The sequence below is a fragment of the Balaenoptera musculus genome, chromosome 20, assembly GCF_009873245.2.
Source record: "Balaenoptera musculus isolate JJ_BM4_2016_0621 chromosome 20, mBalMus1.pri.v3, whole genome shotgun sequence".
Taxonomy (NCBI): Eukaryota; Metazoa; Chordata; class Mammalia; order Artiodactyla; family Balaenopteridae; genus Balaenoptera; species Balaenoptera musculus.
In genome coordinates, this window is record NC_045804.1 from 54,265,235 (window position 1) to 54,282,037 (window position 16,803).

The following is a 16,803-nucleotide window of genomic DNA, read 5'->3' on the forward strand; positions in this document are numbered from 1 at the left end:
AGGCTTTGAACTTTTATAGAATTCTTTGGCATATTTTGTTGGTGAGAGATCAAAATATATACTTGGACTGTTTTCAAGATAGCTGCAGATGTTTCTGAAGTATAGAGTCTGTTTAAATCTAATTTATGTAAGTTATGTCACATTCTGTTACTTGTGTGCTTGTTCATTTATGCAGTAAATGTCCTTTAAAGACTTCAATTTATTTTTGTTTAAATGTGAATGCAGTGCGAAAAGGAATCTCTGTGTGTGTGTGTATTAGGTAGAAATATTTATTTTCAAAAGAACAGTTTGAGTACGTTTTAATTGTAGTAACATACCTTATTTGCCTTGGAAGGTTAGCTACTGTCCTGTCAAATTGGGCTTTTGAAGAGAGGGCCCTTTTTGGTGTTTTTCTTTGTATAGTTTTCACAATGATTCTATGTTCTGTTATTATCCTTAGCATTTGATCTCAGTCTTCTATCACTTTTCACCATATAGAGAACATGGGTGATGTACCAGGTAGTTTCAGACGCACACACGTGGCAGGTGGTGTTCAACTTTTGATTTGGGGAGTTTGTAAGCATTGAGCTCATTCAGATCTATGATTGCAAAGGTCCTTAACTCAAGTGTATCTCCAGAAACTTTGCTATATGGAGTAACATTCATCGCTTCTGGTACTTTGGGGGCCACCTTTTCAGTCCACTACAGTCTGCCTTCTGGCCCCCATATAGTCACATCTGCCCCACATGCAAAGTACATTCACCCTCCTCCCTCGTCCCCAGAAGGCTTAACTCATGACATCTTCAGCTCACCAGCCCTAAATCTCATCATCAAAAGCATCTAAATCAGCTATGGGGTGAGACTCTTGAGTATGATCCACTGTGACACAAAATTCTTCTTCATCTATGAACCTAGTAACTAGAAGATGAGTTATCTGCTTCCAAGATACAGTGGTGGGTCAGGCATTGGATAACAGTGATGGAGATTCCCATTCAAAAAGGGAGAAAACTGAAGGACCAGAGGAGTGAGCAAGCAGTCCCAAGCAATTTCAGAATCTAGCAGGGCCTGCAAATAATCCTCTGCCTTTAAGTATTTCTTGAAGACAGATTTCCAAGAAGTGAAAGAACATATTCACTTAAAGCTTCTTGTATATTGCTGAACCTCTCACCAGAGGTTACTTTTCTACCAGCAGTGTATTTTGCTAGTGATTCTTTTACCTGGTCACTCTGATCACCATGTTATCATTAAAAAAAAAATAAATGTATGTGTACAAAATAAAACCTCTAAACTTTCCCAATTTCACATGAACCAAAATTTTAACTGTTTTTGGTGTTATGAGTACCTTTCATAATTTTTTCTCAACTTTGCTTAATTTTTCATACCCTTGCCAGTTTTTCTATTTTTTTCTTGATTTGTGTGACGTCTTTATATATTTAGAGTTTCTGATTTTGTATTATAAGGATTTTCCCAAGTTTTCATTTAACTTTTTAAAGGTTTTTTGGTAAATACAGAGTTTGCTTTTTTAATACCGTCAAATCTGCCATTTTTTGTAGAGTACCTTTTGCATGTATAATTTGAATGGCCTTTCTCTACTTGCAGTCAAATAAAAATTATTAAAAAAAAAAATTGGTACCCAAAAGGGCAACTTATGAGGAAAATTCATGTTGTACTATGGTTATGTCTGACAGTGGGCTTCTTAGGAACTGCCATTATCCTGTAGAAAGGCCCATCCCTGAGAGCTGATCCAGCTCTTGTCCTGCAGTCCTGTCCGACTAGCGTGGCACGCTCAGCCTTCCACGTCTCGTGAAAGCACCGGGCTGAACAGGTTGAGCCCTCTAATCCATTTTCTGAATCCACTGAGGTGGGAAGGTGCTTGGATGGCAGAGATGTTGTTGGAATAGGTATTGATTGATATATGTATAATAAAGTGTGAAGAGTGAGTGCTAGGAAAAGTATCCTTAATATGTACATGAAACCAAGGTGTACTAAGAATGTGGAAAAACCCAACTCTGTTTCAAAATTTCCATATAGTAGAACCCTGCGTTAATGATTTTGTAAGATTTATTGACATAGAAAAAAATATGGTCAGTGAGTAGAGCATGTTACAAAACAGTATTGTTGTCCAATTTTAATTGTAGAGGAAAAAATAATGTCTCTATCTATGTAAAAGAAAATAGTGTGCAATAGATAATGATTATTTTGGGGTAACTGGACTTTTAAGTGTATATACAAGTTTTTAAAACCCTATATACTTATAGGTGTATATATAATATTTTATACATTTTTGTTTCTTTATCTTTTCTGAGTTTTCTGGCTTTTCTGTAAAGGACATTTTTTTTTTTTTTGGTATAATATAAGGTATTAATACTTTCTCCCTTCCCATACCACAGAAATTGCCCCCCAAAAAATGATTATTTGGTATACCTGTGTTATTAACTTGAAGTTGACTGTACCATAATGCTTTTAGGCCATTATGGTTGCAGAATGCTTCATATTCTTCACTCAGTTGTTTATATTACATTCGAGGGAAAATGATTTTTATTAAGCTAAGGAAGTAAAATGTAACACTGGAAAGGTGCTAATATTTTAGTATTTTTCAGTATATCTGCTGAGGGGAATGATTTTTACTGCGGCGTTTTTACTTACAAAAGCCTTAGCATCTCTGAGCAATATGAACTGGAAGCACTGAGCACTGTTTTCTGTTGTTCTGGAGATAATGAGTGATTTGTGGTTAGTAACAACTTTAGATCATTTTTATTTACTTTTTCTTAATTCTGAGTAATTCTTTGCCACCTTTCAAAATATTAATTATATGTTAAAGCAAAATTTTCTGCCTTTTGGTGTGAATTTCTTTTGCCCTCAGAATCCTACCTGTTTTATATAGTACTTGAAACTTTTACTTTTTATTTGTTATTTCTTAGGTAAACGCAAAGCACTGAAGTTGAATTTTGCAAATCCACCTTTCAAATCTACAGCAAGGTTTACTCTGAATCCCAATCCTGCAGGAGTTCAAAACCCACACATGTGAGTATTCCTGGTAACCAAATAAAAGGCTCAACTCAAGCAAGGGTTTTAAAGTTATTGTGTTTTATGAATTTTTTCAAGTCGAGGGGTTGGTATTTCTATTATCCTCTGGGCCATTTGAAATATTACTGTTTGAACTCAGATAGAAAACTGTTGATTCTGTAGTCTGAAGTAGGCAAACACAATTTTCCTTTTTAAAGTTTACTTGAAGGGAAAGAAAGAGCTGAAGATACAGTTACATTTATATCGTTTTAATTTCTCTCTTATTGAACTCTGAGAATATTATTTTTACCTCTCCTTCTGGATTTCCAGTTAAGTTGTAAGTAGTATTTAGAAAACTTAACTCTCTCCTGTAGATCTGCACAAATCATCCCCACTTACTAGGCGACAAAATAGATCTCCATTCTTAATATACTGAGTGTCTGTAAGATTTCCATGTCATAGTAGATTGAAAGAATATGTGTCAGTAATTTTTTTAAAAATTGATTCCCTTGATATTTTTAAATTAAAAAATAGAAATGATATTGTAGCATTTTACTGAAAAGTATTAGAAATATATTAGTTAATTTAAAGCAATCTTGCCATAATAATATTTTACAGAAACCTTTGAATCAAAGTGAAGTGAAGTATTAAATAATAATGTTTTCTTTTTCTCAAACCTGGCAAGAACATGAAGGGTCAAAGCCAGTGGATTTACATTTCTACTAATGTCCAGAAATATAATTTTCACCTAGTTCTAGTATTGAGAACTATAAAGCAAGTGGTAGAAGGTATGGTTTAAAAAGCTGTCAGAATCCATTATTTTATAGTTTTGTAATAATTCCTCAGCAATTTGTATTCAAACTTTGTTAGACTACAGATACGTTTATTCTTCCCAAAGAGGCACATTTATTGCTGTTTGACATTTAGCATACATTGTATTTGCAAACAGTAACACATTGGTAGAAGGTAGACTGTCTTGCAGTAGGAATGCTGAAAATATTTTATTTTTAAAACATCAGTGTCTAGAAGGAAGCAGCATGTACGTGTGGTATTCTCTTATGCTTACACCTATCACCTAAAGGGGAATGAAAGAGATTTTCAATGAAAACTGAGTCGCAGTTTATTTGCCTGGGAGTGGTGTCTGTCAGCTTTATTAGACTGCTGTTCACAATGAGACTTCTTGTCAGAGCTCAACCTTGTTACCTTCTCTGAAACATATTGAGGAAGGAAACTCTTAGTACTGCTTAATTAGTCAGAGCTCCAGCAGTAAGGAAACACTGTTAAAAGAACCTCCTTCCTCATTTCCTAGAATTTCTAGTGAAAGCTAGTACAAAAGAACTTAAAAGAACCTTAAAAGAACCTCCTTCCTCATTTCCTAGAATTTCTAGTGAAAGCTAGTACAAAACTAATTCTTGAACATATTCCATTTCTGTTACCTTGGTTGCCAGCTGAACCACACATTTGAAGTCTAAAAAAGAAGGATATGTAGTAATCGCCAAACTTAACAAATCTTTCTTTCTTTTTTTAAAAGCCCCCTTGGACAAAGAGAAAGACAACCTGATTTGCATTTAGAACTAGAAAAACATTTACATATTTGTACTCTCTTCCCATTAGACTTACTTCATGTCTAGGGGAATTCATGGACAGAATCTTTTTTTTTTAAACAGTAAACGGGTGGTGAAGAAAAAGCTTTCTTCCAAAATTTGAGTCTATCAGGGTTTTTTTGTTTGTTTTTTCTTTCTTTCTTTTTTTAAAACTACTTCATAATAATCCTGTAACCAGCTAGGTTTCTTATTTATCTCTTCCCAGAAGGTGTTAAAAGTTTGAGAGGACACAGTAATAGACATCTTTGTGATAGAATCTTTGGAATTTGATTCTAGTATGTAAAAGTTTTAGACCCTGCCTTTGAGTTTTATTATTGCACTGGTCTGTTATCTGGATCAGGAATAGGCAACTGCTAGTATTGATACTCTTCAGAGACAGTTGTTTCCCTGCTTAGGGCAGCATATCTTCTCTACCTTCCCACCGCCTTCCACAGGGATCCTCTGTATTCTTCCTGTGTATTGAATACTATCAGGCACTAAAAACCACTGTTGATCACTGCTTAGGATGAGTTTGCAATTAGAAGATATAACTTGCAGTAGGTGGAGGCTTTGAAAAAGATACCTCTATGCCATTTATATGTGTTTCCTCCTTTTAAAATTTCCTTGCATTCAGTTCTTCTTGAACTTTAGTTATAGATATAAATATAAAACTTTTTAAATGAGTTTAGGAAAAGATAAGATGAAATATAAGTAACTAATGAAGTTATGTCCCAGGGACTAGTTTCAGATCCATCTGACATTTGATGTCTACTGGGTGCAGGATTCTGTGGACGATTAAAAAAAAAAAAGATTAAGACAGTGTCCTTATTTTCTGAGAAATAGCAGTTTAAATAAACTTTCAAGAAGACAGAAATTCAAGAAGTAAGGCATAAGGTGATACAGATCAAAAGTCAGATGAATGGTGCAGGAGGGGTAAGAGCACTTCAGATAAACAGCTTGGTGAAAGGTTTCACAAAGGAACAAGGTTTGAACTGGACTTTGAAAGCCCCGTAGAGGAGGTTAGGTGGAGAGAGGGGAGAATGGCATTCTGGTGAGTGTCATCGCAAGCTAAATTTGGGGACCATGTGTAGATCTGGTTCATCGTAGTGGAGATGTTAGTTATAGATTACCTATTTCTCTCTCACCTTCAGCATTTTGCCTTTATTCTTGGTGTTCTATAATTATATGAGAAAATGCTTAGGTTTGGAGCATCTTTCTGTGTACCGGATGAGTTGCTTTAGTTTGAAGAGTCACGTATCTTTTTCTGAGAGGGTTTCTGCTGCTTTTCTTTTGATAGATTCCTTCATGTTTTTCCTAGTCGCTCTTCCTGAAATGTGTGTTATTTGGTTTTTGTATCTCTGAATTCTCTCGGTCTTTGACTTTTATATTTTCTATCTTTTTGTTTTCTTGCTTTATATTCTAGGAGATTTCCTTTATTTCCTGACCCTTCGATAGAATATTCTATTTAGGGAATTGATTTTTTATTTCTAAGAGTTGATTCTGGCTTTTTCTTAGTATCCTGTTCTTAATTTATGGATGTAAAGTCTGGAATTTAAAAATTCTTTTCTATCCTTTAGGTAATCTATTTCCTCAAGGGTCACTTTTTCTTTTATCTTTGTCTTTCTCCTTTGTGTTAGCTTTTTTCCACATGTCTAGTAGTTCTCGGTTGTCCACTGATAGTTGAGGATGAGGAAATTAGAAGACTTATTGGAAGCTCTGGTTAGAGGCAGCCAACTGGTGGGCTTGACTTGACTTTTCTGTGAATGGTTTGAGTGCTGGCTGTTAGGCCAGGAATACCCTAGATGCCATAATGAGTAGGCCAATATTTGCCCTAGGAGGCATTGTTTTTTCCAGATAGCATGTTTGTTTTCTTTAGAGACAGGCTCTCTTTTCATTTTGGGGCAGGTGGAAAGGAAAGGAGGAGCTGAGTAAACCTTGCTTCTGGAAAGAATTTTAATCGCTCTTCCATTTCCAGGCTTTTGTACTTTCCAGCGATGAATCCTCTCTAAGGTTCTGTTGGGACCATTACCTGTCTCTCGTCTTGGCGGCATGCTCCCCTCCCACCATGTGTTATGGGTGCTAGTTTTCTCTATTGCTATTTTTTTTAACCCCTTATTATGGAAAGTTGCAAATATATCCAAAACTGGAGAGTGGTAGCTGAATCTCTATGTATTTATCAGTCAGCTTTAGCAGCTTCAACAGTTAATATGGCCAGTATTATTTTTGTCTATTCCTCTACCCTCCTTAGTTTTAACCAAACCTCAGACATATTATTCCATCTATAAATATTTCAGGATGTGTTTTTAAAAGACAAGGACTCCTTTTTAAAAACACAATCATAATATTATCATTATATCTACTAGGATAAATGATTCTTTAATATCATCAAATAAGTATTATAGATTACGTCATCACTTTGTTTTTTTTTTCAAGTTTGAAGCAGGAGCTAAACAAGGTTTTACTCTGCACTTGGCTGACAAGTTTTTGAAACTGTAGAGTCCCTTCCCTTGGAATTTATTAGTTTTGCTTTGTCTAGATATTTTTGTCTGCTTTCAGGTGTTCAGAAATTTGTCTAAATCTCTGTTTCTTTATTGTTTATTTCCTTTAAAAAAAAATCATTCTTTTCATGTGAGTCCTTAGAGAGTGAGGAGACAACCTGAACAAGAAACCTTGGTTTTTAATTATCATTGGTTAAAATTATAAGTATTTCCAACACACGAAAAAGTGAGTGTTAGAGACTCTTGTACCTGCTACCTAGATGTAAGAAATGTTAGCATTTTGCCATTTGGCTCTTTAAATGAAAGATTAAGCTGTAAAACTAAAGAGTGCAAGGAAAGACGAAAGGAAAAAAATGTTTGGCTACTTTTGACATTTCCATCAGGATTGGATTATACTAGGCACTATCTGTCTTTTTGATACCCCAAGGGTATTCTTATAAATGTGGCAGGCTTGTGCTAAGATCATGTTCTGTATATAAAATTTGACCTGAACAGAAGTAGATATTCCACGGCTGTGTTCTGTGCTTTCATCACGCTGAGTGATGTGTGAGTGCTGTCGGTGTGCTGAATCATTTAGAATGCACCAAATACGATTGTTATTCTGAAAGAACAGCCCTTTTATCTTCATAACGTATCAGGATTGTACAAGAAGAACCACCAGCTTAAAAGCTAACATTGGAAATAAATAATGATGAGTAAAGATACATTTGGGGGCTTAAGCTAAACATTTGGGAACCATATGTTGTAAATTTAAGGGGCTCTGTTTTGTTGAGACCAAGAGGATCTCATTTATCTTTATTATATTTGAACAGAAAAAGGCTCAGTTGTGCCATAGAACATCTAGGAGGTAGCTTTAAAAGAAGTTTTGAAGTCCCCAGTTAATCACTAGTGTTCTTTTTTTTTTTTTAATTTATTTATTTATTTTTGGCTGCATTGGGTCTTTGTTGCTGCGCGTGGGCTTTCTCTAGTTGCGGTGAGTGGGGTGCTACTCTTCATTGCGGTGTGCGGGCTTCTCATTGCAGTGGCTTCTCTTGTTGTGGAGCACGGGCTCTAGGCATGCGGGCTTCAGTACTTGTGGCTCGTGGGCTCTAGAGCGCAGGCTCAGTAGTTGTGGTGCGTGGGCTTAGTTGCTCTGCGGCATGTGGGATCTTCCCAGACCAGGGCTCCAACCGGGGTCCCCTGCATTGGCAGGTGGATTCTTAACCACTGCGCCACCAGGGAAGCCTAATCACTAGTATTATTAATTCCACGATGAGCCTACTCAGTAGAGCATCATCTTAAAACGCAGAACAGTAATTATAAGTTACGTGGACACTTATTGCTAGTTAAATTGTGGAAGCTTTATCTTTTAAACTTATTATCTTGGATTAACTGTTTTGTTACTACTGGAGTCCTGGTTTCTATCCCAGCGTCATCACGGTCTCTGTGACCTTCAGTGTGTCACTTAACTCTGATTTTAGTTCAGGCATTGAATTAGGGTAGTGACTTTCATTATTTTGTATGGTGAATGGCCGGGGGGTGGGGGAGAGAAAATGAATATGAATAGGAATGAATATGAATCAAGCCAGTGTTGTGCTCCTTTCTTGAAATAAAATCTTGTGCATGAGCCTGACAGGCTGTTTGTGGAGGTGGGAGAGAGCTCTGTGGTCTTGTCTACCTTCATTCCTCAGAATAGTCCCAGGACATCTCTGGTCAGTTCCTGAGTGTGAAAACCATTAGTCTACTTGAGCTTAAAACTTTTTTTTCTGTCTCTGAAATTTTTAATGTAATCATAGTCATTTGGAATCTCTACATTTCTATGGTGGAGCCCTTTCACATAATGGCAGTAATTTTATGGTAGAAATATTTATAGGTACAAATTAGTACCCCAAATTTAAAAAGGCCAAATGTGTCAAATTCTGTGAGGTAATTTACTTATTTTGGGCTGGTTTAGATTTACTGCAGCAAACTTTTTTTTCTTACTGTAGCAAAATATGCATAACATAAAATTTACCATCTTAACAATTTCTTAGTGTACAGCTTAGTGGCATTAAGTACATTCATGTTGTCGTGTATCCATCGCTACCATTCATCTCCAGAACTCTTTTATTTTCTCAAACTGAAACTCTGTATCCACTAAACACTAACTCCCCATTCCTCTTTCTTCTGGCCCCTGGTAACCACCATTCTACTTTATGTCTGTGAATTTGATTACTCTAGGTACCTCATATAAGTGGAATTATACAATACTTGTTGTTTTGTGACTGGCTTGTTTCACTCAGCATGTCCTCACTCTCCATCTGTGTTCTGGTATGTGTCCGAATTTCCTTCTTAAGGGTGAATTATATTGTATGTGTATATGACATTTTGTTATCCATTTGTCCATTGATGGACATTTCGGTGTTTCCGACTTTTGACTACAGTGAATAATGCTGCTGTGTGAGATAATCTTTCAAAACTTGCATTCTTAAAGTTCAGAGGTATTTAATCTTTCCTTCAGTTCCACACTCCACCTCCGTGCACCTGATGGTTGTACTTGGAGGGCAGTGGTACTAGATATGACTGAGCTGATTCTCTATGTGGCCCTCCACCCTTGGAGAGTCACTAGTATAATTCTCCTCAAGCTGGACTCAGGTATTGGATGTTAATTCTGAAATATTTATTTAAAGAAGTTAACGTGATAAATGCTGTTGAGTTGCTTGTCTCCCGAAAATGAACTTAGTTTTGGTGTTTTACGTCATCTTGATTCTCGAATCGGAGCCTTAGACGTTAAAATATATAATCCCTAGTTCTTTACCTGTAGTACTGCAAAGTTCTGCTCTTTAAAGAAATGTCCGGTTGCTTTGCTTTAGATGAGTTTTCCAACCATTTGTAATCAGGCAGCAAGTTTTTGAGTTCTGGTTTACTTTATAATGTTATAGAAGTCCTTTGCCTTTGTAATGTAGGCATGTTTCTGGAAACTTCTGTCTACTAATAAGGAATTCTACCATTTAAAGGAAACATCATCTCTTTTCAGAGTATTCTTTCTTATTATTATTATTTAAAATTGAGTCACAGTATAATTATATTACTGTTCTTGAGCAAATGTGTTTGCCCCAGAGTTAATAATTGCCTCATTTAATGGTTCACTGTGAGTCTCCTCTCCACATAAGTAACTACTTAGGTGATCACTCAGTTCTTTTTTCTAGGGTCATCTGTCCATGTATACAGCACTCTTGCTGTACTCTGGAGTGGTTGCACTTTATGGCTGGTGCCATTGTTTTGTGAATGCCTATGTTACTCTCCTGAATTTGATTCCCTGTTTCGGGGATTTCATGTTTTCTTCCTCCCTTCCTCCCTTCCTCCCTTCCTCTCTTCCTTTCTTCCTCTTTCTCTCTCTCTTTCTCTCTTTCTTTCTCTCTCTTTTTCAGTTTTTCTCTCACATTTTGGGGGAGTATATCTTCTAACGGTTTCCTAAGATAAGTGTTTTTTCTTAGTAAGTAAGGTTTTTGGGTCTTTGCATGTCTGAAAATGCCTTTATCTAACCCTCTTAATAGATTAGTAGTTTTATTGACTATAGAATTCTGGGGTAGACATTTTTCTTCAGAGTTTTGAAAGCGTTGCTCCAATGTTTCCAGTGTTCAAGGATTACTGTTAAAAAGTTATATGCCATTGTGTTTCTTGAACTTTGGAATATGACCTGTTTTTTTCTTTGTGGATGATTGTAGGATTTTGTCTTTTCCCCAGTGTCAGAAATCTGCTTTGGTTTTATTTTCCTTTTCTCTTCTCCTTCCTTTCTTTCCTTTCACTGCTCTCTTAAACTAGAAACCACTATCTTTCATTCTAGGATATATGCTTTATTTTTCTTTTATTCTTTTGATTTTCTCCTATTCTTTTGATTTTCTCCTTTCTGGTAGCTCTCCTGCTGAAACTTCACTTTAGGTTTTGGACCTCTTAGTTTGAGTCCCTGTTTTTCTTAACTTTTTTTCTCCTTCAACTTCATATGTATTTTCACTTTTTGTTTGTCTTTGGTTGATCCTTGGTTGTCTCACACACACATGCATAAAAGAGGCAACCAAAAGGTGATTGGAAGCTTTGTGATTTGCTTGGTGATACTCACAGTGAGGTGAAGAAGAGGTGCCTGATTTTTTCCTTTGGAGAATTACCCAGTGTCCTTTTTTGAAAAAGAAATGGGCATGAATTAAACTCAGTTGAGAGAATGATTACAGATTCTAAATGAATGAGAAAGAAAGAAAAAGTGTTATAACAGTGTTCCTAAATATTTAAATGCCTAGGCAAGGCACAAACACAGAATCACTAGACAGAGTAATGAATAACAACATTAAGGAGCTAGGAAAAGAAGAGCAAATTAAATCCAAAGTTAAGTAGAAGAAAGGAAATAATAAAGATAAGAGCAGAAATTAATGAAATAGAAAATGAACAAATAATAGAGGAAGTCACAAATTCAAAAGTTGTTTCTTGGGAAGATCAATAAAAGTGATGAACCCCTAGCGAGACAGATGAAAGAAAAGAAGAAGCCCAAGTTATCATTGTCAGGAATGAAAGAGGGCAATCACTACAGATCCCACAGACAGTAATAGCATACTAAGGAAATATAATAAGTAACTTTATGCCAATAAATTTAATAACCTGAATGATATAGACAGATTCCTTGAAAGACATAAATAATAAAAACTAACCCAAGAAGAAATGGAAAATCTGAATACCCCATATCTGTTAAAAATTGGATTTAGAGTGAAAAACTTTCACTTTCAAAGGAAACTTGGGGCCCCAGATGGTTTTCCTGGTAAATTTTACCCCATATCTGTTAAAAATTGGATTTAGAGTGAAAAACTTTCACTTTCAAAGGAAACTTGGGGCCCCAGATGGTTTTCCTGGTAAATTTTATCAAACATTAAAGGAATAAATAAGACTAAGCTTCCACGAACTTTTTCAGCAAATAGAAGAGTAGGGAGCATCTCCCAATTCATTTTATGAGTTCAGCGTAACCCTGATATCAAAACTGGACAGGGATATTATTAAAAAAATACTGCAGACCACTGTCCCTCATGAACATACACTTGAAAATCCTCAACAAAGTATTAGCAAATTGAATCCAACAACATATAGAAAGGATAATATGTCATGACCAAGTGGGATTTATCTTAATTTGACATTTGAAAATTATCAATATAATTCACTGCATTAATAAAATAAGGAGAAAAATGGCATAATCATTTCAGTAGATGCAGAAAAAACATTTAACAACATTCAATATCCATTCATTATAGACATTCTCATTAAACTAGGAAAAGAGGGGGAACTTTCTCAGCTGTTCAAAGTACATCTATGAAAAACCTATAGCTAATATCATACTTAGAGACAAAAGACTTAATGCTTTCTCCAAGATTAGTAATAAGACAAGAATATCTGTACCCACCAATTCTATTCAGTATTATACTGGAGGTCTTAGCCAGTGCAATGAGGTAAGCAGAAGAATTAAAAGACACGAAGATTGGAAAGAAAGAAGCAAACCATAGGACTTCCCTGGTGGTCCAGTGGTAAAGAATCCGCCTTGCAATGCAGGGGACATGGGTTCGATCCCTAGTCAGGGAACTGAGATCCCACATGCCACGGGGCAGCTGAGCCTGTGCATCACAACTACTGAGCTCGAGCGCCTCCACTAGAGCCTGCGTGCTCTGGAGCCCGCACGCCACAAGTAGAGAAGAGAAAACCTGCCGCACAACTAGAGAGAAGCCTGCATGCCACAGTGAAAGATCCCTCATGCCTCAACAAAGATCCTGTATGCCGCAACTAAGACCCGACGCAGCCAAAAAATAATAATAATAGTAATAATAAAATAAATAAATAATAAATCTAAAAAAAAAGCGCAAACCAGTCTTTTTTTTTTTTGGCAGATGATATGACTACATGTGTAGAAAATCCTAGTTAATTTACAAAACATTAGAATTAAGTGACTTTAGCAGGGTCGCAGGATACATGATCATTATTACAAAATCAATTTAAAACATATTAGTAAAGGAACACCTGAAAAGTGAAATTGAAAAAATGATTGTCAGAGAATGAAAAAGTATAAAATACTTAGTGATAAATTTAGTGAAAAATGCATAAGACTTCTACACTGAAACTACAAAACTATAATATGTTGCTGAGAGAACTTAAAGACCTAAATACATGGAATTTATATGGAAATGCAAAGGATCTAGAATAGCCAAAAGCAATATTATAAAAGAATAAGTTGGAGGACTTAAACTTCAAGGTTTGCTATAAATCTACAGTAATTAGGGCTTTGTGGAAGGACATTAAGGATAGACAAATAGATTAACAGAACAGAAAGTCCGGTAGACAAACATAAAATCCATTTTAAAAAAAAATTTATATTGGAGTATGGTTTATTTACAATGTTGTGTTAGTTTCAGGTGTACAGCAAAGTGAATCAGTTATACGTACATCAATACTTATGTCCACTCTTTTTTTGTTTTAGATTCTTTTCCCATATAGGCCATTACAGAGTATTGAGTAGAGTTCCCTGTGCTAGACAGCAGGTTCTTATTATCTATTTTATATATAGTAGGGTGTATATGTCAATCCCAATCTCCCAATTTATTCCTCCCCCCCTTATCCCCTAGTAGCTATGTTTGTTTTCTACATCTGTGACTCTACTTCTGTTTTGTAAATAAGTTTATTTGTACCCCTTTTTTTAGGTAATCAGTATCATGTGATATTTGTCTTTCTGTGTCTGACTTACTTCACTCAGTATGACAATCTCTAGGTCCATCCATGTTGCTGCAAATGGCAGTATTTGTTCTTTTTTATGGCTGAGTAATATTCCATTGTATATATGTACTGCATCTTCTGTTTACAATAGCCAGGACATGGAAGCAACCTAAATGTCCATCAACAGAGGAATGGATAAAATCCACTGATTTTTGATCAGCTGCCTATACACTTCAGTGGTGAAAAGGAGGGAATTTCCATGGTGATGGAACAACTGGAAGAAGAAATGGAACAGAGTAAATCTTGATTCCTACTTTATGCCATACGCAAAAAGTAGTTTGAGATGGGTCATAGATCTATGAGGAAAAATTCTATAAAGCTTATAAAAGAAAATATCCAAGTCAGTTTGTGATCTGGCATAAGGGAAAGATTTCTTTGACAGGACAAAGAAAGAAATAACTACTAAAAAACGATAAATTGGAGTTTACCAAAATTTAAAATTTCTGCTCATCAGAAGCTTCTTAAGAAAATAAATAGGCAAGCTACATACTGGGAGAAAATAGTCATAGTTAATATATCTGACAAAGAACTTTAGTAAATATAATGAAGTACAACACAAAACAAAGAAAAATGTGGGTTAAAGACTTCACAGACATTTCCCCAAAGTGTATAGGAATGGATAATAAGTACATGAAAAACGTGCTTAACAACATCATTAATTAGGGAAATGCAAATTAAAACCACGAGGAAATACCATGCATACTGTCAGAATGCATAAAATTTAAAAGACCATGCAGTATATTGGCAAGTATAGGGTGTAATTGGAATTCTCACATATTGTTGGGGAAGTAGAAAGTGGTACAATCACTTTAGAAAACTCTTTGATAGTTTCTTATAAAGTTAAACATACATCTACCCCATGACTCAGGAATTCTACTCCTTATTATTTACCCAAAATGAAAATGTCCTCAGAAAGACTTGCATGCGAATGTTCATTAAAAACTTTATTCGTAATTGCCCTCAAACCAGAGACAACCCAGATGTCTAATAATGGAAGAATGGATAAACAAATTGTGGTATATAATTCAATGAAATTCTCAACAGTAAAAAAGAACAAAGTACTGATGCCCACAGTCACATTGATGAATCACCGAAAAGGCTGAGCAGAAGAGACCAGACGCAACACACTATCTGATTGTATCTATGAAATTCTGAAGGAAGCAAAACTAATTTATGGTGGCTGAAATCAGACAGCGTGTGTCTCTGGAGGGGACTGAAAAGCATGGCTGAAGAGAACTTTCCAGGGTGATGGAACATCCTATATCTTGTTAGGGTTGTGAGATATAAGGGTGTACGTGTTTGCTAACTCATCAAACTCAATACTTAATGGTTTGTGCATTTCACTATATGAAAATGACACTTCAATTACGAAAAGGCCAGAACAATAATGATAAAAATTATGAGTATATTATTTACTTTCACTAAACAGTACTTGTGGCTTTCTGTTCTTGGTCTCAAAGCACCTCTGTGTTTCATCAGTCACTTGATAAGTATATGAACCCTGTGTTTTTATTGGATTTGGCTGCTGTGCCTGTGACAAATTTTGTTTCTGCCCATTTGGTTTCCCTTGTCATGATGTTTGAAAGAGACCTAGAGTGAAAAGTTAAAGAAGGTTATCAGGTTGCTTTTGAGGATTAATCTGGAACATTCATCAAGTCACATGAGGTGTGGTGTACCCTTAAGTAGTTATAAGGTGCAGGGACATGTTGTCTTTACTGTGCTTTTAAAAGCACATTTACCGGTGGTGTTTGCTTCCCTCCCTCCCTGCTTCCCTCCCTCCCTCCCTCTCTTTCTGTCTTTCCTCTCTTTTCTGTTTTTGAATATAGAAAAGTATAAAGAAGAAAACCAAAATGGCCCATAATTTTACTGTCCACATAATTGATGTTACCCTTTAAAAAATGAGTAATATATGCTTCTAGTAAGAGAATTCAGTTGGTATGGAAAGTTATAAAATAAAAAGCTCCATGTCCTTAATATCGCTCTCTGAAGATACGACTTTATTATAAAGTATAATATGTCCTTGCAGAAAAACTTGTTCATATATCAAAATACGTGATAATTTATATAAAACCATGAAAATATTTATACATAAAGTAGTTTTATTATAGGCTGCTTTGTAGCTTGTTTTTTTTCCACATAGTACATCTTGCAGATATTTCTAAATTAGCACATACCCTATTTTTCAGTCAGTTGTGTACCTTTCATTGCATTTTATAGCCAATTTAGATTATTTTCATTTTTAAATTAAAGACAATGTTTTAAGAATAACTTTGTGTTAGTGAAATGTTGCATTTTTTTTAAATTAAAAAATGTTTAATGATTATAGATTGACAGTTTTTGGCCTTTCTCCTATGTTAGGAGACTTGGAAGGCGCAGCTGTGTCTTCTCAGCCCTGGCACCATTGACATTTTAGGCTGGATAACTCCTTGCTGTAGGGACTGTTCTATGTGTTGTAGGATGTTTGGCAGCACCTCTGGACTCTACTCGCTAGATGCTGTAGCGCCCCCCTCCCTCAGTTGTAACAACCAAAGATGTCTCCAGACCCTTGGGGTGCAAAGTTGCCCCTGGTTGAGGACCACTGACACACAGAGCATTGCAGGTACACCCGGATGGTTGCCATTGCCTCTCCTGATGGAGGAGCTGCAGAAGTCAGATACAAGAGACGTGTTCCTCCTTAGCTTGGGGTTTCAATGGGTGCAAAAAAGGGGAATGTAGGGAAGGGATATAGGGATACCTCATAGAGCCCAGGGAGTGCGTCAGAGTTTGGTGAGCGACTGACAGCTGTCAGAAACCAAAGCAACCCGATAGGTGTTCTGTCATATGTTCAGCAACTGTTTATTGAATGTCTGCCATCTACTAGGTACTGTGGTGGCCACTGGGTATTTCATGTTGAGAAAAAGAGATGTGAGTGCTGCTTCATGAAGCTTAAGGTTTAGAGGTAGACACAGACATTCAGCAAATGAATGAATGAATGAAATTAT

At 35.9% G+C, this 16,803-nt stretch overlaps 1 protein-coding gene across 1 annotated transcript in view; it reads left to right on the forward strand.

The window, feature by feature from the left end:
* The window catches only part of MAP2K4 (mitogen-activated protein kinase kinase 4), a 103,294-nt gene that overhangs the window by 27,145 nt on the left and 59,346 nt on the right, over positions 1–16,803 (forward strand). The window contains 1 exon segment of the mRNA XM_036836023.1: positions 2,901–3,003. Within this exon segment, the coding sequence (XP_036691918.1) occupies positions 2,901–3,003 (103 nt within the window).